The sequence below is a fragment of the Scyliorhinus torazame genome, chromosome 16 (genome assembly GCF_047496885.1).
Source record: "Scyliorhinus torazame isolate Kashiwa2021f chromosome 16, sScyTor2.1, whole genome shotgun sequence".
NCBI lineage: Eukaryota > Metazoa > Chordata > Chondrichthyes > Carcharhiniformes > Scyliorhinidae > Scyliorhinus > Scyliorhinus torazame.
The window spans coordinates 138,044,215-138,069,145 of NC_092722.1; the positions used below are offsets into that span (position 1 = coordinate 138,044,215).

Genomic DNA, 24,931 nt, shown 5'->3' on the forward strand with positions numbered 1-24,931 from the left:
GGGGAATAAACCATGAGTAAAAGAGAAATAAAAATAATTAGCATGCTACATGCCATACTGTAATGTTACCAGCCGAGGTGACAATAGCATTCATTGCATTCAACAAAACTGTTGAATTTAGCAACAAAGTACTCTTTACCTTGTGGTCCCCCATGCAAACATTTGGTCCAATGTTGTCATAGATAACTGACTTCTCATCATTTTCTGCCTGTAAAACAGAGATCACTTTCTTTAGAGACAGAGCGGCCATTCACGGCAAAGGTCTTTTCACAATTGCTCAGTTGCAAAGGCAAATATTTAGAGGGAGTGAGAAAGCAATCTACAAGAGTTTTAACAAACAAGCAGAGTTGGAAGGCCACCCCTGTATGGATCTGTCAAAAAAACAGCTCTTCGGAATGTCAGAAAACCATTTGTTCCAGCAGTTACAAGTTGAAATCAATGTTCTGTGTGGGGTTGGAGGGGAGTGCTCAAGGTGGGGGAGGGGGGGGGGGGGGTGCAGTGGAGTGGGGAACAAGACCATCACTAAGTGGGTGAATAATGTTGGTGGGCAACAACTCGATCTACAAGCTGTTTCATTAATGCCGTTTGTGCTGTTACTACGTGGCAGTTTCTAGTATTGATGATTTTGTTATTACTGACACTTTCATTCATGGCAAACTACACCTTCTCTGTAACAGTGATTATTATGCATTGGCCTCAAGTACTAAGGGCAGTTGTGCTCAGTTGTTGAAGAACTCTGTTAGAGGCCATTAACACATAATCATTAAAGGCTTTGTATTAATCGGTACATGAAGTCACAGAGAATAGGCAGATGATTGCTTATTCTGAATAATAAATATTGGTTTTTAAGACTATTTATGTCTTCAAGTAGTTTAGCGACAGAGATGCTAAGGCACAAGCTTTGTACTGCAGAGCCAGTCTTTATTGTAGGTAATAACCATTTGAGCATTTCAAAAGAAGCCCTTTTTAAGATCTGATCTGCTAAGAACGAATCCTGTTCAAAATGAACTTTTTCCCCCATCTAGAGGCCTGCATTTCAATGTGAAACTCTCTCCGTTGTGGATATCTGGCGGTATCTATTTCTGAGGTCAATGATTTTCCTGCTCTTCATTCTGCGATGACTTATTAATGGCTGCACTTTACATCACAATTATTTGATAGTCTAATTCACGTAATTCTATTGTTTCCAATTAATAGCAGAACAGCATTTCTGTTTTGTGCCATTCCGTGTGAAAGGGCAGCAGAGTGGGTCCGGGTTAAATACACATTTATGCGGTGTCTCCGGGACTGCCATCGACACTCTGCATCATCTTCCCTGTTGCATGAGCGTCAACCTGGTGGGGTTACTATGGTAACCCCTGAATAGGACCCAGTGGAGGATCCTCACCATCATTTTTCTTTAAAGTTGCAGAAAAAAAAGTTTTACTGTGTAATTCTCCTGTTTCTGACAAAGCCAAGTTCTGTGTGGCATTTAAAGAATTGCTTTGTAAGGAGAAGTGTTTGGGGATTGGGTGGACAATTCTTTTAACAGACCTATGAATGCCAGGGAAATTTATGAACAGACAAAAGAAAGCAAATGAGACCAATTGCAAATATATCTTAATATTAGGAATAGAGTTTACTTTTCAGAGTGAGACACTCTGAAATAATTTGCATTTTTAAACCAATATTAACGAGACTTGAAAGGTTAGTTTTAAAGATATGCAAGAAATATTCACTGGTGTTTTAGCCTAGAATGGGAAGAGGCATGGAAGGTTTCTGGAAGGATATTTGAATGGAAATTGGTCTGCTGCTCTATAATACTATTGTGGTAGTAAATTGAGCAGTTTTTGATGAAGATGGACCTCATTCCTATTAAGGTCAGTACTTCATGCAATAAAACTACTCGCTTTCTTTACTATCAGGTTTCTCTGCAAGCTATATTTCTTTCTTTGTTTTAAAATGTGAATAAGTCTTTTAAAAGTTTATAATCTGTAATATTGGCTGCTTTGTAAGGACAAGCAAAACATTTGAAGCAAAATGAATCAGTTAATTATGATCAAACTGCTAGAATGATTCTTGAAAACCTCTCAAGCAGCTAAAGTGATTAAATGTTCATGAAACGAACAAGGGAGTGGCCAAAACGTTCCATGAATAAGTGCGATATAAGGGCTTAGAGGCCACTTCTAACTGACTTAGTGGACTATGATGTGGAGATGCCGGCGTTGGATGTGAGTGGGCACAGTAAGAAGGCTTACAACACCAGGTTAAAGTCCAACAGGTTTGTGTCGAGTCACTAGCTTTCGGAGCGCAGCACCTTCATCGAGTGAATGAAGAGGTGGGTTCCACAAACACATATATAGACAAATTCAATGATGCAAGATGATACTTGAATGCGAGTCTTTGCACGTAATCAAGTCTTTACAGGTCCAGGCGGTGCGACTGAAGAGAGATAATCACAGGTTAAAGAGGTGTGAATTGTCTCAAGCCAGGACAGTTGTAGGATTTCGCAAGCCCAGGCTGGATGGTGGGGGGGGGGGGGGGGGGGGGGGTGAATGTAATGCAACATGAATCCAAGGTCCCGGTTGAGGCCATACTCGTACATGTGGAACTCTGCTATAAGCTTCTGCTCGGCGATTCTGCGTTATCACGCGTCCTCTCTCCAGTTGCACCATTTGGGCCTGTAAAGACTCAATTACCTGCAAAGTTTTGAATTCAAAGTATCACCGGCTCACCACTTTCCTCACGCACGCCAAGGGTTTGGAAGAGGATCGGCGAATGAGAGGGAGTGAGCACGAAGTGGCGAGCGGAAGGGTCGGGTGAAGGATGCGGTGAATGCTAAGACTGGAGAGGGAAGTGATGAAGGGGAGGAAATTGATGAGGAGGACGATAGGGGAGGGAAGTAATGAGGGGGAAGTCAGGGAGGGAAGCGATGAGGAAGAGAGAAGTGACAAGGGGGAGGGTCAGAGAAGGCAGTGACGACAGGTTGGATCAGGGAACAAAGTGACTAGGGGGAGTGGAGTGATGAGGGGACGACAGTGACGAGGGGAACTGTGGGGAGGAAAGCAATGTGGGGAAGGGTCAGGGAAGGAAGTGACAAGGGGGAGGGTCAGGGTGGGAAATGACGAGGGGAGGATCAGGTCGGAAAATGACGAAGGGGAGGGAAGTGACGAGGGGGAGGGCCAGGGTGGGAAATGACAAGGGGGAGGTCAGGGTGGGAAATGATGAGGGGGAGGGAAGTGATGAGGGGGAGAGAAGTGGCGAGAGGGGGGATCAGGATGGGAAGTGACGAGGGGGGAAAGTGATGAGTGGGAGGGTCAGGAAGGGAAGTGACGAGGGGGGGGAAAGTGATGAGGAGGAGGGTCAGGAAGGGAAGTAATGAGGGAGAGGGTAAGGGAGGGAAGTGACGAGGGGGGGAAAGTGATAAGGGGAGGGTCAGGAAGGGAAGTGATGAGGGGGAGGGTAAGGAAGGGAAGTGACGAGGGGGAGGAAAGTGACGAGGGGGTTAGGACGGGAAATGACCAGGGGGAGGGTCAGGAAGGGAAGTGACGAGGGGGAGGAAAGTGATGAGGGGGAAGGTCAGGGAGGGAAATGACGAAGGGGAGGAAAGTGACGAGGGGGAGGAAAGTGACGAGGGGGAGGAAAGTGACGAGGGGGTTAGGATGGGAAATTACGCGGGGGAGGGTCAGGAAGGGAAGTGATGAGGGGGAAGTTCAGGGAGGGAAATGAGGGGGAGGGAAGTGACGAGGGGGAGGGTCATGGTGGGAAGTGATGAGGTGGAGGGAAGTGACAAGAGGGAGGGAAGTGACGAGGGAGAGGGACGTTACGAGGGAGAGGGACGTGACGAGGGAGAGGGACGTGACGAGGGAGAGGGACGTGACGAGGGAGAGGGACGTGACGAGGGAGAGGGACGTGACGAGGGAGAGGGACGTGACGAGGGAGAGGGACGTGACGAGGGAGAGGGACGTGACGAGGGAGAGGGAAGTGACGAGGGAGAGGGAAGTGACGAGGGAGAGGGAAGTGACGAGGGAGAGGGAAGTGACGGGGGGTGGGAAGTGACGGGGGGTGGGAAGTGACGGGGGGTGGGAAGTGACGGGGGGTGGGAAGTGACGGGGGGGAGGGAAGTGATGAGGGAGAGGGAAGTGATGAGGGGAGGGAAGTGATGAGGGAGAGGGAAGTGTCGAGGGGGACGGAAGTGACGAGGGCGAGGGAAGCGACGAGGGGCAGGGAAGCGACGAGGGAGAGGGAAGCGATGAGGGAGAGGGAAGTGATGAGGGAGAGGGAAGTGATGAGGGGGAGGGAAGTGATGAGGGGGAGGGAACTGGCGAAGGGGAAGGTCAGGATCAGAAGTGGATAAGTGATGAGGGGGAGGGTCAGGAAGGGAAGTGATGAGGGGGAGAGTAAGGGAGGGAAGTGACGAGGGGGGGGATGTGATGAGGGGGAGGGTCAGGAAGGGAAGTGATGAGGGGGATGTTCAGGGAGGGAAGTGACGAGGGGGAGGAAAGTGATGAGGGGGAGGGTCAGGAAGGGAAGTGATGAGGGGGAGGGTAAGGAAGGGAAGTGACGAGGGGGAGAAAGTGATGAGGGGGAGGGTCAGGAAGAGAAGTGATGAGGGATAGGGTAAGGAAGGGAAGTGACGAGGGGGTTAGGGTGGGAAATGACCAGGGGGAGGGTCAGGAAGGGAAGTGATGAGGGGGAGGAAAGTGATGAGGGGGAGGGTCAGGGAAGGAAGTGCGAAGGGGAGGAAAGTGACGAGGGGGAGGAAAGTGACGAGGGGGAGGAAAGTGACGAGGGGGAGGGTCAGGGAAGGAAGTGCGAAGGGGAGGAAAGTGACGAGGGGGAGGAAAGTGACGAGGGGGAGGGAAGTGACGAGGGGGAGGGAAGTGACGAGGGGGAGGAAAGTGACGAGGGGGAGGAAAGTGACGAGGGGGAGGAAAGTGACGAGGGGGTTAGGATGGGAAATTACGCGGGGGAGGGTCAGGAAGGGAAGTGATGAGGGGGATGTTCAGGGAGGGAAGTGATGAGGGGGATGAAAGTGACAAGGGGGAGGGAAGTGATGAGGGAGAAGGAAGTGACGAGGGAGAGGGAAGTGACGAGGGGGAGGAAAGTGACGAGGGGGAGGAAAGTGACGAGGGGGAGGAAAGTGACGAGGGGGAAGGGAAGTGATGAGGGAGAGGGAAGTGACGAGGGGGAGGGAAATGTCGAGGGGGACGGAAGTGACGAGGGGGAGGGAAGTGTCGAGGGGGACGGAAGTGACGAGGGTGAGGGAGCGACGAGGGGCAAGGAAGCGACGAGGGAGTGGGAAGTGATGAGGGAGAGGGAAGCGATGAGGGAGTGGGAAGCGATGAGGGGGAGGGAAGTGATGAGGGGGAGGGAAGTGGCGAAGGGGAAGGTCAGGATCAGAAGTGGAGTGGGAGGATCGGAGGGGTCAATAGACATCGAGGATGCTGAGGAGAGAAGTGTTGAATGGGAGTGATGAGGGGGAGGGAAGTGACAGCTGGTGAGGCAGCAATTGGTGAGCAGGAGTAAGTATAAAGAGCTAATACGTTATTCAAAGTTTGAAAGTTTGTAAGAGATGCCAAGTTAGTAAGAATTAGCATTTATCGGCCAGTTAGGGTCAAGGTAGCCAATAGGTTTCTCATAAAAATTACAGGTCAGGAATGTAACCCGACCTTATTAATATTTTACTTATTGGAAAGTGATTTTCACTGAGAACATTCATGCTTATCATCCCTTTTTATATGAGCAATTTCAGAGTGCTGAACCACAGATAACTGAATGTAAAGGGCAGTCGGTCTGTCTTGCAGTTTGGATATCACATTATGAGATTACGTCAACAGGGTTTGCACGCTCAGCCACACAGCACTGAGCCAAAAATAAATAAACAACTCATCTCCTTCACAAGTAGGTCCAAAATGTCTTTGTTCATTCATTTTTATTGAAGTATCTGTTAAAAGCGTGTTTAAAGATACATAGAACATAGGACAGTACAGCACAGTGCAGGCTCTTCGGCCCACAATGGTGTGCCGGCCATTAATCCTAATCTAAGATCAACCTAACCTACACTCCTTCAATTTACTGCTGTCCATGTGCCTGTCCAAGAGTCGCTTAAATGTCCCTAATGACTCTGACTCCATCACCTCCACTGGCAGTGCATTCCACGCACCCACCAATCTCTGTGTAAAGAACCTACCTCTGACATCGCCCCGATACCTACCTCCAATCACCTTAAAATTATATCTCCTCGTGATAGCCATTTCTGCCCTGGAGAATTCTTAAATGGGGAGGCACTCTGCAATGTGCACAGTTGGTTATTGCCCGCACCTGACAAACTACCAGAGGCAGCTCATTGGGTTGAAAGTTTCCAACTTCCATTGGCTATTTGTGACATTGGACCTCGGGTAGGTCATTGCGGGGTCATAGGGATCATAGAGGGGACAGTCAGCATAGGCTGGCAGTGGCACTCTAAAGTGCTGTGGAGCTGGGCGAAGGTCTTTCTCCTAATCGCCTCATATGAAGTTACAATTTTAAAAAAGTAAACTGGTTACTCTGTTATGTTGTAACAAACTTTAAAGCTGAGAAGTGCAGGCCCTGACACCTCCTGCTCAGTGCTGCCGATTTCTTGAATGGGACAACATAAAGTTATGTCTTTTATCCATTTCAGCAATCATAGCAAAGGAATAATATGGGGAAGGTGTTCATTGACATATCATGCTAACCCCACCTAGTGCTCAAGCAAGCACAGCAAAGTCAGGTTTCACTTCCAAACATTGCACATATTCACAATTTACTATTGTATTGTCACACCTTGGAATATAAATCTGGACTATACTCCATGCTGAAATTAGCATCACAGTATTTAAGAGGAAAATAGTCTATGTATCAATAAAGTATCCATTGAATGTAAGCTGGAGCTGCAAAGAATGTTGGGATTAAAGCATTGATTTATTGTCATTCAGCCTTGATTCCAATGGCTCATAGCCTCATTTTATTGTAGAGAGCCACAAATATATATTTGGTTAGGTCCACTGCAGAAAGGTCAGGATCAAACATAAGACTGTCCTGTCACGTATAAACAAGTTAGACAAATCAATATTCTGTGCAGCAATGGAAACACAGGAATCACCCATGATATTTTGTGACGCTTGAAGCTGTGTAAATAGAATATGACAGTAAATAGCAAGTATAGGCTTTGTGCATCACACTTCAATTAAATCTCATCCAAGTTCGCAGTTAGTGCAGCCAGCGTTAATGCTCACTCATGTCCTACAAATCCACAGCTTCCAACTTCGATTCAGCCACCTGCTCTCATTATAGTGCCTGTTCTTCGATTGTAAATGAAGTAAAGAGTAGAGAATCATCTTAACATCAATTCAACTCTCAGGATCAAATTTTATTTGTGTAATGTACCTTATAAAATGCGACTGGCACCTCACCCATTTTTCGCCTGTACTGCAAACTGGGGCTGTGCATACAGCATTAGTAGGGGAACCTGCAATTCATTCATTAACCCGTCACCAACAGGGGATGTGCAGCAACATGGAAGCAATGGATTCAAATAGAAAAGCTGGGTTTGAATAAAATCTCATTTATGAAAGGATTTATTAGGAAGGTTCTTGCAACTGTCTCACTTCATGCTTGCGAAGTGCAGTCAAATGGACATCACAAAAAATTAAATAAAGCCATAACATAAAACACAAAAAAAATCAACAATCTTCTAATTAGCTTTGAATGCAATGAGCTGTTTTAAGGTCAGACACATTACTATAAAGCACTGTTGCCTGCAATCAAAATGTAACCTTTTATATATATGCATGGATACATTCAATATGCTGGAATCATCATGTAGTCAAAGCAGGAAGTTCAAGTGCATTCATCAATTTCAAGATGATAATTTTCAAAAGCAGCTTAAAATTGTAGATTTTCAGCTGCATAATCTTAAGACAGGATAAACAAATTACAGCAGCACACAAGCAGAAACAAAACTACACTTCAGTGAGCATTCATTATCACATGCTATCAAGCAGTTACGCAGCTCCGAAGCAGTGGCCAACCTTTGGTGTGTTAGGGCTCAGAAAGCATAAAATAACATGATGGTGAGTTAACGGACCATGGCATGATAGATGATGTTGCACAGTGGCTGTTTACAGCTCCATGTCTGTACAATCTGTAACGCCTAGTGCATTGTGCTCAACGTGCCGTTCGCTAATACGAGACAATTCACACATTAGGCTAGGCCCCTATCTGCAGTATTCCAAAGTGAGCTCTCTATCTGTACTATTATGTACCTGGGTAATCACGGGAGGCAATAAAATAAATGTGGAAAGTGATACAATCTAATTATAATGCAAAAGGCATTTTACGGGTCAGATGCTTTACTTTTTATTCTGAATTGAGGAAGATCAATGAAGAGAGAGACAGACAGAGAGAGAGAGAGAGAGAGAGGGGTGACAGATTGCTACAGGAGCAATATCGCACTGATGATAATGAACAGCATAAACCAGTCAAAAGGCAAAAAGGTCCAATTGGCTAAAAACTACACAAGCTAAAAGTAATATTTACTGAACCACAAAAAATACATATTAACAGCAAACTCACAATTGTTAATCTTTTAACAATTCAATTATCAGCTTGATGTCTACATAAACTGTGCTTTTGTTTGCAACTGAGTGAGGTGCTAATTGGATAATCCAACATTTCAAGCACTAATAGAGTTTGGAAGACAAACTTGCATAAACCCTAAAGGCTATACTATCAAAACCACGCCATCGAACAATAAAATAGACCAAGCCATTCAGCATTTGTAATATCCAACATTTAAAATTGACACAATGCCATATTCAGATGACAAAAATGTTTGGGCTTCAAACTTAAAAAAAAAAATCATCATTCAATGAATTATTTGAGAATCTGTTAGATACTATATATGTGTCCATTTAATGCTCCCAGCACGCACTGAGGAAGAGTGTTGAAGGCCGTGGGCTTTGACTCTGTCAGAAGCAGTGAAAGCCCTTACAAGATGGAAAGGAGAGAAAATCAATGTTAATATTTTTAATGAGGACCGAAAAGATCCAGAACTGAACTACCGGTATCTTAAGAGGGGCAATATAAAATATAAAATTGCCATGAAAATTCACCCTTGTGGGGCTAAAATCAAATAACTATTTTGTCCTCTGTTAGATGAATGAAGATGAGTAAAGCTTTCATGCTGTGTAAAGTGATACTGTGATTATGGTAGACAGTTGTTAATGTTGCTTGACAGTATAGATAGTAATACAGTTAATGTACATGAGCCTGTGCTCGTGGCCTGATTTGCATCAGGTGGGTGGTTTATTTTTGCCGCATAGCGGGACATTGATAAGGGCTTCTGACTGAGGTTGCTGATTAAGGAAGCAAAAACATGGTACTACAGCCAGGGAGAGAGAGACATAAGGAAAAGAGAGACAGAAGCAGACAGACAGAGACATATGCACAAAACGAAAGAGAGAGAATTGGATCTAGAGATAATTTTGATGTCAAAATTATTTTATTTGATGGCCACTGTTTCATCCAGGCTTAGGAAAACAAACCACAGTTCTCGTCAATGTATAGTAAGGATGTGAAGGTAATTAAATAGCTTTGGAATGAAATATTTTAATTTAAAAAAAAGGGCCATGATACTGTCAACAAAACTTTTGCCTTTTAGATGTTCAATGACATGACGAATATTATTTTCTGCTCATGGTTATGTTTGTGTCAGAAAATGGTACTCAATGATCAGCAGCTCTAATTTTCTCTTCATCCCCAGAGTAGTGTGGTGGGATTTTGAACTTGCTGTGCGGCGGCCCATGCTGGCTCAGACCATAAAGTTGGTGGAGATCATGTTTTTTACAACTCAGTTTCAATCAGAGACAGGCACTTTTAATGCAAAATGACAGCATTCGGCGGTAAATCAGATTGTTTGTAAGGTGCAGAAATTCACAGAATTTGTTGTGGACGACATGTAGTGCCAAATCACGCACCTCCCCATCATATGGTGATGGGGTATAATAGAGGCACAGTGTTCCCAACAATGATGAAGTCTTGTGAATGGGCAGGTAACATAAATTGCAAATTATTATTTTTTTAACAAATGCTAATAAACAAGTTAGTCTCCCTGGCCATCTTGTACTTAGCTCTGCACTGAGTGCACCTTTTAATCAGTCTTAGAGGGGTTGTTTATCATGAGGAGCTCTGCCTAATGGGATGGCCAAACATCCTCACGAAATTGAAAGAATCATAGAATCCCTACAGTGCAGAAGGAGGCCATTCGGCCCATCGAGTCTGCACCGGTCCTTGAAAAGAGCATCCCACCCAAGCACGATGCAGTGGGCAAAACTCAACAAGGAAAGCGATAGGTGCTAGGACAATGAAAAGAAACCCAAAGCTGAATACGACTTCAGGATCCAGGCACCCCACTATCGACAAGAAAAAGTCATATTTTCATATTCACTGTATATTCAATCAGTAAAAAAGAGTCACCTGGTTTCCGGCTTCAACCATACAGTGCCAGTTATATGATTGTCCTGAATTTACAAGGTTGTGAGGGTAGTCGATACCTGATGAATGCTGCACGGTGGCTTTTTCACCTCAGGCCAGTGAGTTACACATTGTTTTAAATAAGCTACTCCCGATTCCCATTCAAACTGTTATTTCTTGGTTGATTAACTTTAACTTGAAACTTTAACTTTGAGGATTAAACAATTACCATATCAGTTCTCCAGAGATCCTGCTATGTGCATCGCACAATGTAGTCACTAAGGCAGGATAAAGACCTACATAGAAATTCAAATTTAATCTGTAAGCTTTACGTGTAGGGCAGTGTGGCACATGAAACCTGCAACGGTTTCTAACTAAACATTAATTCTTACGTTTGCTCAAGGTTAGAGGAACAAAACTTTGGGTTAACTACTTACCTTATGAATGAGATCCCGTGCTGAATGAGACAAAAGGATTCGATCACACCATGAGGGACACCTTGTATTCATGTACTGCTTTCCCTGATTTGAGTCCTCACTGTATGGATAGCTGGAAAAGAGAAATCCGAGTGAGTGACTCTTTAACTGGGCAGAGTAAATCATAAAGCCTCATCCATGCCATTGTTACCTCTGGACTTAGCTATTCTAACACATTTCTGAACCTTTGTAAACTTGAGGTTGCCCTGAACTCTGCTGCTCTTGTCTTAACGTGCACCGAGTCCCATTCACCCATCACCCCTGTGCTCGCTAACCTACACAGGCTCGCAGTTAAGAAACACTTAAATTTTAATTTTCTGTAGAAGGGTCAATGGACTTGAAACATTGACTGGGTGTTTCACTCTCCACAGAGGCTGCCAGGCCTGCTGAGTTCATCCAGCATTTTCTGTTTTTACCTCAATTTTAAAATTTTCACCCTGTTTTCAAACCTCACAATGTTCTCACTTGCCCCTACCATTGTGATCCTCCTCCAGCCCCTCAACCCTCCAAGAAATCTGCATTCCTGATTGTAACTCTCCCACTGCCATCCATGCCTTCAGCAGACAAGACCCTCGGCTCCGGAATTCCCTTCCTCAACCTCTGTGTCTCTCTCCTTTCTTTCCCTCCTCTCAGGCGTTCCTTAGAACCTACCTCTTTGCAATTGGCCCTAAATAGCTGGTCATTTCATTTGACAATGTTTCCATGAATTATAACTAACATACATACAGAGTTGCCCCTAACCAGCAAAATTTGGGCCAATGTCCAAATGGCAAGAGTCATTTTAATTCAACTCACAGAAACATACCTATAACATCAGATGACAAAACCAACCACAGCTGACATTATGGGTATGAATTTAGATTATCACAGAATTGCGACACTCGATCCATTTTTGTGATCAGGCCTCATTTTAATATTTAGCCCAGGCTGCCAGCACTTATTGTCCTCTCTAGAGGAAGCTCACCCATTTGGAGGGCATAAAAACTGTCTCCATGACCTGTATTTAAAGGCAGCATTCAATTTTGAAGGGGAAGTGTAGTTTTCACTGATAAGCTGTATTTATGCCTGGGCTTTCAGGTTTGTGTGTTGTGGAGGTGTCAGCAGCAGGAAGGAAGCACTCTTCACCAATGATGGGCAGTGGATGACCAGGCAAAATCTCTCAGCAGAGATACCTGACTATATGTAAAAAATGCAAACATTGTTCCCAGGACCTGACAGCAATGCCAGAAAAAAACATTAATGGCCTCACCAGAGCTGTTGGGTAAGGCTCCTGTTCACATCTGTCACTCTCTGCACCGGCCTGGGTCACCTTAGTATTACTGGCCCTTCCTCCTTCCCCCCAACCCCCTGCTTCTAGTACCTGACGTGCAAGAATAACAGACCATTTTGTTACAACTGCTGTTTGCATCTGCACACTCAGGGCCAGCTGCTCACCTCACAACTACTTTCTCCTCTTGCACACACCAAGTGCTTCTTCTAGGCAGACACACTAGCTAAGCTGCCTCATATATCCTCAAAGCCCATCAACATGAACTAATTTCCACTTTGCTTGCTGGGTAGCTTTGCACCCAGCAGGAGGAAGATAAAAACAAGATCAGGTGGAGGACCTGGATTGACAAAGTTCTACCATTAACATCATTGACAGATGGTGGGAAGGCAACATTTCCATTGGCTAGGCTGGAGGTCACACACACACACACGGGCAAGGGTGTTTGGGTATCTTCCTTTCCTTTGGTCTTTCTATTTAATTCGCTCACTCACACATGAACAGCACAGCACTGCCAATCATTTGCTAATATTTATCCCTCTTCTCTCTGAATTCATCAGACATTGGGGAAACGGATGCTTAGAGGAGTTATGAGTCAAGTGTACATAGGAGGACAGCCCTTGTCCTCCAGCAGCCGATTTCACTAGCTATACACAGTCAAAGAGTGGGGTGGGGACGGGATGGGGGGAATTGAGGATCGATAATTACATCACAACTGCCAGGGTAATGGGCATAGACCTTCCAGTCAGCACACAGCAACTGAAAATTGGTGGAGTGAAAGCCCCGACAGCTCACAAAGGCACTGGGTTCACACGCAACAGCCAATGATGCCGATCTTTGAAAAATGAGAAGCCGCAATGATCTTAGCTGCAACAGGCAATGCTACTTGCTGATCTTGTTGCTAGCCGTGGCACCATTCTGCGACAGCTTTTCCCCACATCTCTGTTGCCGCCAGAGGTATTGCTGCTCAGGGAAGTGCAGGGAAGTTGCGATGGGCCAATATACTCTTTTTGAAGAGAGGAAGGCAAGGCTTCTGGTGTATTTCTCTCGTATTTGCTCTCCCTACACCAGCAGAGTTTCCATCCCCCTGAACCATCTCCTCTTCTTCAAGCTAGAGTGGAATTGCTGGGGTCCCCTGTTATGATAAAGAAATGCGTTGCTTGAAGTACATTGCAAGTTGATAATTCTGTAAGGGTGGAACAAATACTGATACGGTCGAAGTAGTCAAAAAACACTATCTGAAAGGAGCAAACTGCCTCTCCCAAAAGCTTTGTAGTTTGTTGTACTGAAAACAGAAGTTAAATAATGCTGAAAATAGCAATCTGCCGACTCGCGCCATTCATAGTTTTTAAAGCAGAATGAGAAACTGGTGACGGCAATGTTATGTGGCAACAAAATTCTTTGCAAGATTCTATAACTAGAATAGGGCTCTCATATTTATTCAGCTCCTGCTTGTTTCTGATAGGAACACTGTCTAAGTTGGTGCCAGCTCAAACATTGCATTGGGTGGGCCTTGGGTGCAAAGTTTAAAGAAAATTCAAACCACTATCTCCCTTATCTACTAAATAGGACATTACACAGGCGGAATTGTGTATCTGTGCTACTGACACCGTGGCAGTGAAAACGGAACTATCATTAATTGTATTACAATTGCTGAGGAATACCGAACAATGCGTTCGCATTCTTAAAGGCAAAAACATTGGTCTTTATATTCCACCTTGCATAAAAAATGGAATAAAGAACAAACAAGCTTGACTTATCCTAACGTGGGGCCAACTGAGCCATAGATAACAGCCTCTGGACCAGCAGAGTGGAGTTACTTTAACCCCTTTGTTGCTCTATGTTCACTGACAATGGAGTTCGGTACATATGTGTCTGTGTGTATGTTCAAGAGCTCCACCCACTGGTTTCCAGATGCTATTTAACATTTTCATGGTGAAAAAAAGTTGACAGGAGTGTGGTCTCTCCTCGAGAATGAAAATTATTCAAAGTGATATTGAGCAAGTTTGTTGGACTTCTTGGAAATTTCTTAAACTTGCCTTCACACAAAATGTCAGCAATTCTGACTCCCGAATTGTACTTTGCTTCAATCCAGGTCCAAAACTGCTTTGATCAAATGTAACGCAGTGCCCTAACTGACCAGCAAAGGCGTCAGTTGGTGTGGCTTGGACAACAATACTGGAATTTACTTTAACAGTCTGTTTACTCATATTTAAATTCTCAGCCAATAGCTGAGCAAAGCAAGAAACTGAAAGGAAGGGAGGAAAGGAAAAGGGAGGCAGATGGAGGAATCATAGAATCTCGACAGTACAGAAGAAGTCCATTCGGCCCATTGAGTGTACACTGACTTTCCGAAAGAGCACCCTACTTAGGCCCACTCTCCCACCCTCTCCCCGCAACCTCACCTGCTTTGGACACTAAGGGGCAATTTAACATCTTTGGACTGTGGGGGGAAACAAGTGAACCCGGAGGAAACCTACACAGACACAGGGAGAACACACAGTCACCCAAGGCTGGAACTGAACCCGGTCCCTGGCACTGTGAGGCAGCAGTGTCAACCACGGTGCCACCGTGCCGCTGTGCAATTTGGTGAAGTTGTGAAAGATGCTATAAAAATGCAAGTCTTTCCATGACAGTGGTGAGTGAAGATTTGAGAGGATGATTATCAACTAATTAGTAGATCTCTCAGGAATTGAATCAACTTCAAGGATGCACGTGAAACCCGAGGGAGCAGAAACAACTCCACTTGGGAAACAGGTCAACCCAATGTTGCCATTATTTAAATTCTTGCACTAAATTTGGTTTGCTTAATTCCTGCACTTAATTTGGTTTGCTGCTCCCAAACATAAATAACATGCACTGTTATTTATGAGACGATCCATGTCAATTGTATATATTTATCATACTGTCAGCAGGTCAGCTATCTGTCTGTCCATTAGTCAATGTGAAGATTCAAGAGACTAGTTTCAAGTAAAACAGTTTTTACAATCACAGAACAAAGTTTGAGCATTTAGATGTGATAGCACAAAAACCAATCAAAATACAGTCACAAACATTCCTCAAATAAACTGAGAGTGAATTGCTCTCAAATTCTGTTGCGGATTAGAAGGTTGATTTACAATACAGCTCTCCCAACTCAATAGCAATCCTAGTTTTGTTGATGTTTTGAAATCATAGCAGTTTATGGAGGTCCGAGGGAGCACTGTTAACATTTAACCATCAGCTAGGTTCTCAGGGGTAGCACTCTTACCGTTGGGTCAGAATTGGCTCAAGATCAATTTGAGCACAAAATCTAGGCTGATACTCCAGTGTAGTACTGAAAGAGTGCTCCACTGTCAGAGGAACTGTCTTTCAGATGAGATGTTCAATTGAGGTCTAAGGTGATGTGTAGGATTCAATGCGACATTTTGAAGAGGAACAGGGAATTTAATCTCAGTGTCCTTGATAATATTTATCCTTCAATCAACATCACTAAAAGATTGATGCATTCAGATAAGCATGCAGGCATACCGCTCGTTAATACAGTGCTGAACCTAATTGCCACAAGTTGGGTGTTGCATTTCCAAAGTTATTTTTTAAAACTTAATTTAATTTTTTTTTAGATTTCAAGTACCCAATTCTTTTTTTTCCAATTAAGGGGCAATTTAGCATGGCCAATCCACCTATCCTGCACATCTTTTGGGTTGTGGGGTTGAGACCCACGTAGGCACGGAGGGAATGTGCAAACTCCACATGGACATTGACCCAGGGCCGGGACTGAATGCGGGTCCTCAGCGTGAGGTAGCAGTGCTAAACACTGCACCACCGTGCCGCTCGTGTTTCCAAAACTATAACAGTGACTATGCACTTCATAAGTATTTTCTTGGCTGTAACGCACTTTGCGACATTGTCAAGTTGTCAAAGATGCTATACAAATGCAGGTGTGTTGTTATATTATTCATAAAGAACTAGGAACTAAATGGTATGTGAATATATACCCCAGGGCGCCACATTCATTGCCCACTGGAGTCATGTGCCAAGCACAATGTATCAGTCCATCAGTCCACTATCCACATACAGAGCTGAAAGAAATGCACAGGATGAAGCTCCAGTATTTATGAGTCTAAAGTGTGATTAACTTATGGGCATTAGAAGACACAACATCTGCCTTTTCTTTCTAAACTGCAGAACACCATGCTTACATTGCAGTTTGTGATCTACAATTTGAGTGTGAAAATCCAGTTCCTGGGAGATTCGTTCCAAATGATCTAATGGGATCAGTAGCTAAATCATTGGCGTGAAAGCCTCTAACCAGCATTCACGTTACGGTGAATCGGAAACTGCTTAGCTACAATGCTAAAGTTTATGTGTGAGTGCACTGTAAGATGACATCTCCATGTGAACTGAACAACGGTTTTAGGCCTTCACTGATTCATTAAGTCATTGTAAAAACGTGAACGATTATTTGAATCAAGTAGCCAGCTCCTAATTTGGTTGTAAGAAAGTGAAAGACAAAGCTCATTTCAAAGCGTACACTGCACCAAAATAAATAATACTCAAAAGGCGGGTAGAAAGATCCTTTGAATCTTGAGATGGAATATTAAATGTCAATTCATTTTTTCTGGCGTTAATAAAACTGATTTTCTTTTCAAGTTACCTCTTGATAATTCTGCCTCAAAAATTACTGCTTTTTTTCTTGGATAAAAACATACCCAGGCTCTTAGGCCAGCCAGCCTCTTTTGCTGAATAAACTAGGAGATGTTGTGTAGCTCATTTGGGGGAAAAAAATCAGTATGGTAAACAGCGAACTGCAAACAGTGCAGTTAAAATACAATGTGTTAAACAGCTGCTACTTGCAAATGTTACAATAACACCATGGTGACCAAGCTAACAATGGGGTCAAAGGTTTCTGAGGAAAATGGGGTCAATCAGGCAATCCATGGGCTGAGGTAGCAAAGGACAAGAAGTGCAAATATTACTTGAGTCATAGCGCTGCATATCAGATCACAATCACATGGAAGGTTTAGCTCCCGAGCAATCACAATCTCAGATCCTTCTCTCGACAGGAACTGAAAACATGCCTTTTTATTTTTGAAAATCACAATCAAGCACCTGAAAAAGCTGCATTTAATTCTCAAAGGTTGACACCGTGCCGCAAATTTTGATTTGTGAAAAGAGGCGTAAAATAAATACTAATTTCTAATGAACAACTTTCAATGATCCTCTCTGAACAGTAACTACCTCCACAAATTTGCTAAAGCGACAACAGAATAAAGGCCAGGTTACAAATGAGAATCCCCAAACAAGACTTGATTGACCACAATGTAAACTACCCTGCGATGTCCTGCGATATGTGAACATCTTGTACGTCCCAGCAGATTACATGGCAACCTAATACAATGCCAAACATCAGCCAGTCACTGCTGATTAATTTCTCGAGATTAGTATTCCTGCACGCTTATCAGAATGCAAACTTCACTAAAGGGTGTGTACAATGGAAAAAAACACTTTTAAACAATGTCACTTTACAACCTTCCAGAGTCAATACTGTAATTAATGAATTGCTTGATAATGTAACAATTACTTACATGTTTGGCCTTCCTCAAGGAGTCTTCATTCACAACCGCTTTCTGCTCATTGATTGGTTATTTACTGATATTGCTGGATTAAAAGCAAGGGCCCTGTTTTAGTGCTAATCATTGGGGCTGTCAAGGGGCTGTATTTAATGTGACTGACTCTTACTTTCAGGTCGAAGTGATCAGGTGGGAGAGTGAAATTTGAAAGTAAACAAGACTCAGAAAATTCCCAGGCCAAGTTAAGCATACTCTTCTGCACCCTTTCAGCATGAATTACGGACATGATTCATCCTGACAAAGTTCTATTGTCTGAAGTTTGACCGGTGACCGGTGAAAATTGCATGATGGGTTACATTAAAAGTGGCCAAGGTGTCACATCTAGCAACGTATTCTGGAGACGGTGGTGGAACATTGCAAATAAAATACAAATTGATCTGATTTTTTTAAACTACATTTATTTCTGCTAAATCATAATGCCATCAATATAGAATCATAGAATTTATAGTACAGAAGGAGGCCATTCGGCCCACCGAGTCTGCACTGGCCCTTGGAAAGAGAACACTACTTCAGCCCACACCTCCACCCTTTCCCCATAACTCTGTAACCCCAACTAACCTTTTTGGACAATAAGGGCTATTTTGGTATGGCCAATCCACCTAACCTGTACATCTTTGGGCTGTGGGCGGAAACCCGAGCACCCGGAGGAAACCCACACAGACACGAGGAGAACGTGCAGAATCCACACATTTGGTGACCCAAGCCGGGAATCGAACCTGTACCCTGGAGCTGTGAAGCAGCAGTGCTAACCACTGTGCCACCATTCCGCCCCACACATTCAGTAAAAAGTTAAAGCAGGACAGAAATACATCGCACTATCTATTGTCTGAGGTTTCACTGGTGACCGGTGAAAATTTCATTATGGGTTTAAAGGTGGCCAAGGGTCACATTTAAGCAACGTATTCTGAAGATAGTGCTGCTCAGGGAGATATACACTGATTGAGTTTATTTCTTTAAATTGTTGGAATGTAAAATAACATAATTTAAAAACAAACAAAAAAGCTCGGAAAACCACAACACAATCAGAGCTAATTTCTCTTATGAAGAGAAGACTGATGGGTCACCTAATAGAGGTGTTTAGAACTAGGAGCTACAAATATAAGATGGTGTGTATTATGGTACACTCAGAGAGTCCAGGTTGCTATGGCAACATGCATACAGCTATCTGGAGCTATGGATAGTAATGGTGGAGGCTCCAACTTCTTTTCCATCACATGGCTGACCAGGAATCTTTCCTGCTCTTACCGCCTGCTATTGACACATGTTGGAAGAGGTTGTAAGTTGTACCTGTCAGCCTGACTTATGAACTCAGAACACAGAGCTTTTGGCCCAGTGGTAGGGATGATACCCACTGCACCACAAGACAGGTGGCAATATAAGACAGTCACCAGTAAATTCAATACGGAATGAAGGAAAATCTTTTTTAACAACAAGTAAATGATTAGAATATGGGGTGGGTTCTCCGGGCCCTTGCCGGGTCGGAGTATCGCCTGGGGGGCGCACGAATCCCGCCACGTGGCTCCGATGCCAGGCCGGGTCGCCATGGCGCTGTTCGGGGGCCGTTGAAAGCGGCCCCCGCGGAGATTCTCCACGCTCGACGGCCCGAGTGCCTGTCGAGTTCTGCCGAGTCTTGCCGGCTTCATTCGCGTACGGTCCTACCCGGCGGGACCTTGGCATTCTGGCTGCGGGGGCCGTCCTGGTGGGCGGCAGGGGGAGCCGACTTCGGGGGAGAGGGGGGGGGGGCTCCACGGTGGCCAGGCGCACGATCGGGGCAACTGATCGGCGGGCGCGTTCATTCCAGGAGGGGGCAGTTGTTCCTTCGGCCAGGCCCCTGTAGGGTTCCGCCATGTAGCCTGGGGGGGGGGGGGGGGGGGCACGGAGGCGGCCGTGGCGCGCATGCGCGGACCCGCGCTGGCCGTGGGGCTCATGCGCGGGCCCGCGCCGGCCGTGTAGAGCCAGATTTTGGAGCAGCGCACAGCACTTTGGCGCCGTACTAGTCCCCGAGGAAGGAGAGAATGACTGGGCCTGGAGGCCCGTTGCCACCGGCGTCGATCGTGCCGGTTTTGACGCTGGCATCAACACTTGGCCGGGATTTCAGAGAATCCTGGCCCTGGAACCTGTTACCATAAGAAGTAGTTGAGGTGAATAGCATTTAAGGGAAGCTAGATAAACATGTGAGGGAGAAAGGGAGAGAATGTTGTGCAGATAGGGTTAGATGATGAGGGGTTGGAAGAGCTGTATTTAGGGCATAAACACTTCCATATGGAGCATTTGGACAGAATGGCTTGCTTCTGTTCAACTTCACTTCTGCAGCGATGATCAGCCCACAGGCAGCTCATCTGTTCATTCCTCCACACTGTACAGTCCTGTGCTTTCCTCTTCAGTTGCTAGTGAGAGCCTCCCATTTTCAATTTCAATGTGGCTAGGGAAAGGGTTATGAGGTAGTTTTCTACTGCGTTCCTCATGTATGCTTTAAGGAAATGCATGTTCTCTTTCCAAAGGATCTTGCACCAGAAAGCAACTGTTTTTACCATCACCACCAAAAAGTTGTTGGCTCTTCTGTTGCCCGTGGCCCATAATCCTGGTCATGAGACTCTTTAGCTAGGCCTGGGATGACTCACAAAAGGGCAGGAATGACCGGCCTCCAAGGTCTCAAATGACACTACCACCCTGTATATTCTGTGTAATTCTATATAATTTCATTAACAAATAGTAAATAGGAATGAAGTGGTTAATTATGTGACAATTATTTAAGAAATGTAAGGTTTTAATGAAACATAATAAATTAGTAACAAAAGATAGTGGCAGTGATTCCGTGGAGTATGAACCCACGGTTCTCTCTTGGGAAGACAACACTTGTCCTCCCACCCCGGCCCTACTCTGTCGGTGCCTTTGCTGCTGCCTGCCATTGCCACTCTCTCTGGTTGGAACCTCAGTAATCCAGAAAACTGTTGGAGGACAGTTTGCTTTACTGCCGTGACATTCTGAACACCCTGTTTGACCTCTGGTACCACAACCATGATAACAGCAGTCTGAGCCTGCATGGTAACAAGCTGCGCTTTTGTCATAATCTGTGATTCCAGTGCAGCACTCATACATTATATGGTGCTCCCTCATGCTGCAATGGAAGCTGATACATCAGCTATAAGATGCTGCATCATGGTTGGGTACATCAGAGATCTCATGGAGTTGGCCAAAGTTTCCTTCTGGGTTCCAAGCTCTGTGCAAGCCGAGGCAGTGCAATCTGAAGCAATCATGTCTAGGCCCGGAGCTGCTGGAGGGTGTCCTACTCGACCAGCAGTCTCTCCCACACAAAATCAGCAGCCTGCCACCAGCCATACTGCAACTGCTGGGGTAACTCCGCAGAGGAGCACTAGGATAGGCAAAAGCACACAAAAGGCTGACACTAAGGGTATTCACATGGGTGATTAGCTGACTTCTGTTTGGAAAATTAAATGGTTTAGTTGACAAAGTTGCTTTGGCATGGTTGTTTTTTCCAGTGGTTCATTTGTCAGTATTATCAACCAAGAGGATCGTTTGATGGTCAGCAACAAGAGGGAGGCACAGTGTGCAACTGATGTAGAATAAATTTTTGCCATTGTGTCAACTAGTACCACCGTCAAATGAGGTGATCATGGACTGGAAGGGGAATGATTTAGTTACCTCCTCAGTTCTTCCCTCTTCACAACATAACACAAATCCTGCCCTCCCCCATGCTGACAAGTAGGGGCATTGTCCGCCATGGGAATAACAGCCCCCTCGCCCCCACAGCACATTTCTCTCAATGCTCCATTCTCGGCCCGATCACAATGCCAGGGAGCCGGGTTCAATTCTGGCCTTGGGTAACTGTGGAGTTTGCACATTCTCCCTGTGTCTGCTTGGGTTTTCTCCTGTTGCTCCGTTTTTCTCCTAGTCCAGAAATGTGCAGGCTAGGTGGATTGGTCAAGCTAAATTGCCACTTAGTGCCCAGAAGGTTAGATGGGGATAGGGTGGGGGCATGGGCCTGGGTAGGGGTGCTCTTTTGGAGGGTCAGTGCAGACACGATGGTGAGAATGGCCTCCTTCTGCACTGGAGGGATTCTATGATTCGAAACTGAGTTAGCTTATTTGGCCAAGTAACCTGGTTCTGGTGCTGCTGGTTGAGGGATCAAGGTTGGCCACAAAACAAGAGGGCTCCATTGCTCTCTTTGCCTAGAGCCCATGGGTTCTATTTCAGCCACTGGAGAGGAAAATTGGGCCTTGTTTTAGTACCTGACCTGAAAGACTGTGCCTGTGATAATACAGCATGCCTTCAATAGTGCGTTGATGTTTTAGTAGTCTTGGGGTAGGGCTTGAACCTATCTTTTCTGACTCTGAAGTGATAATACCACCAATGAGTTCAGGCTGACACATGAAGGGTGATTGAAAAATTATCTGCAATTCATTATTGGGAAAATCTAGTCCATACTGTATATATAATCAATAATTAGGTAGTGATTTACAGTGCAAATGGTCCATTCCAAAACACACTTTATAATGACTAAATCGTGGTGCATTACAGGATTACTTGAAAAATACCTTAACATTATCTTCACAATGTATGACTATTTATGTGACACTTTAAAACCGCTGAAATGCATTTTCCAATGACTTATTTAACAGTTTTGTTAATACAGAGATTCTGCTCTTGTAACACCCAATTTATTGGACTTCATCTTTAAGGAATTTGAAGTTGTTAATTTAGTGGCCACAGAGGATTCCATACGAGAGGTGTAAAGAAACTGACTTTATTATAAAATAACTATTTACACAGTACAGCCAGGACTAGTCTTGGCTGTCATTTGGGCCGAACCTTTGTAATAATCTTTTTATTATTGTCACAAGTAGGCTTACATTAATGCCACAATGAAGTTACTGTGAAAATCCCCTAGTCGTCACACTCCGGCGCCTGTTCAGGTACACTGAGGGAGAATTCAGAATGTCCAATTCACCTAACAAGCACGTCTTTCAGGACTTGTGGGAGGAAACTGGCGCACCCGGAGGAAACCCACGCAGACATGGGAAGAACGCGCAGACTCTGCACAGTTAGTGACCAAAGTCGGGAATCGAACCCGGGTCCCTAGCGCTGTGAAGTAACAGTGCTAACCACTGAACTACTGCGCCACCCAGTCCATTACTCCGCTGATGGGGCTCCCACCCCTCAGTGGGGAAGCTCGTATTCACGAGAGGGAGGCTAATTTGTCCGACCCCGTAGGTTAAATAATTCCTAATATCAGAAGAAGAATCTGGGGCTAGATTCTCCGAGAATGGGGCTAAGTATTGACGCCATCGTAAATACCATTGCGTTTCATGACGGTGTCAACGGGCCCCCAGGTGCATCAATTCAGCGGCCCACAAGGAGCCAGCACGGGCGCCACAAGAAGCACATGAGGGAGCGGCCGCCGATTGGCCGCTGATACACGACGCTGCGGCAGCTGAAAAAGATTCTCCCCCAACACACAGCTGTCGCAGGCAAGATGGCCGCCCGACATGCAGTCCCCAGATTTAGAGACCGCGAATTGGACACTCTCCTGGGCGCAATGGTGGAGAGGAGGAGGGTTCTGTACCCTGGGCCCCGCCGCAGGAGAACAGGCGCCATCGTTCGGCGTGCGTGGGGGGATGTGGTAGCTACCGTCAGTGCCGTCGGGCCAGTAGCTAGGACAGCTGATCAGTGCAGGAAGAAGCTACATGACCTACTCAGGCCAGCCAGGGTGAGTACCCAACCCCCGCACCCCCCAGGAGAAGTCCGCGCATAACCGCAGGGAGCGGGAGAAGACCGGGTGGGGGGAGCACCTGAATTGCATCCCCTCACCGTGCCCGAGCAGATGGCACGGAACATCGTTGGCGGACTGGAGGAGCAGGTGGTGCCGATGCCGAGGTCGGAGGCGTGCCACCAAGTTAGACCCCCTGTCTGGCTGCGGTCCCTCACAACACATGTGTGCCAACCCCCACCCCCCTCACCCTACCCCCTCACCCCCGTCCATCTGTCTAACCATACATGCTGTCTTGTGTCTTGCAGAACCAGCCGGCGATGGTCCCAGGCCATCCGGCGCCCCCAGCCAGTGCCAGGGCCGGTGCCCCCCAAGGACACAAGCACCGAAGGGGAGGCCAGCCGTCTCAACAGCCCTGCGCCCGACACGAGCCAGGACACAACAAGACAGGGGAGGGACACACAGGGGAGGGACACACAGGGGAGGGACACACAAAGGACGGACACATAGCATACAATGACACAGGGGACGGACACACAGGTGATGGACACACAGGAATCCAACACACAGCACAACATGACACAGGAGACCCCGGACTTAGGGTCCAATCATGTCACAGACGTTCCATCACTGCTATCTCCTACACCCTCCACCACCGCAGAGACTATCACCTCGGTTGGGCTCTTTAGTGAGGAGGCTCCTGGGACACTTACTGGTGCGCATCACCAGTAAGTTCCTGGAATATCCACGTCCACGCATAGATCAGATGCAGTCAGCGACCCAGGGACCAGACAAGGCCGGCTTCCAGCACCTGCAGGCACAGGTGGAAGAGTCCAACCGCATGCAGGAGCAGGGAGTGGTGCCGGCCATGCGTGCCACCCAGGCCGAAACCGCACAGGTGGCGTCCGCGGTGGAGGCAATGGGAGCGAAGGTGTCGGACATGGGTCAGGTTATGCAAAGCCTGGAGCTATCTGTGCAGGCAGGGGCCATGGCCCAGGACATGGCTGCCCAGTCACAGGCAACCATTTTCCAGAGCCAGCTGCAGATTGCAGCAGCGCTCCTAAGTGTGGCTCAATCTCAGCAAGCCATGGCCCAGTCTCAGCAGGCCATGGCTGAGATCTTCTGCGCCATTGCCCAAGTGCTGGCCGGCGTCGCACAAAACCAGAGGGAGATGGCGCAGTCCCAGAGGGAGGTGTCACAATCCCAGTCAGGGATGGCCCACTTCCTGAACTCCATGGCCGCTAACATTCAAACCCTGGTTGATACCAGAGAGGGCCTCCAGGACTGGCAGTGCCAGGTGTCGGAGTGGCCTCGGGGGATTGCTCCGCTTGCACCCCGGTCCCATAGAGAACCCCAGGGGCCATTAGGCACT

At 46.0% G+C, this 24,931-nt stretch overlaps 1 protein-coding gene across 5 annotated transcripts in view; it reads right to left on the bottom strand.

The window, feature by feature from the left end:
- The window catches only part of inpp5a (inositol polyphosphate-5-phosphatase A), a 752,293-nt gene that overhangs the window by 23,805 nt on the left and 703,557 nt on the right, over positions 1–24,931 (bottom strand). For all 5 annotated transcript variants that reach the window (XM_072479145.1, XM_072479144.1, XM_072479142.1 and 2 more), the window contains 2 exons: positions 10,914–11,025; positions 140–208 (listed from right to left, as the gene is read on the bottom strand). In XM_072479145.1, coding sequence (XP_072335246.1) covers positions 140–208; positions 10,914–11,025 — 181 coding nt within the window. The remainder of the gene's footprint in view (positions 1–139; positions 209–10,913; positions 11,026–24,931) is intronic.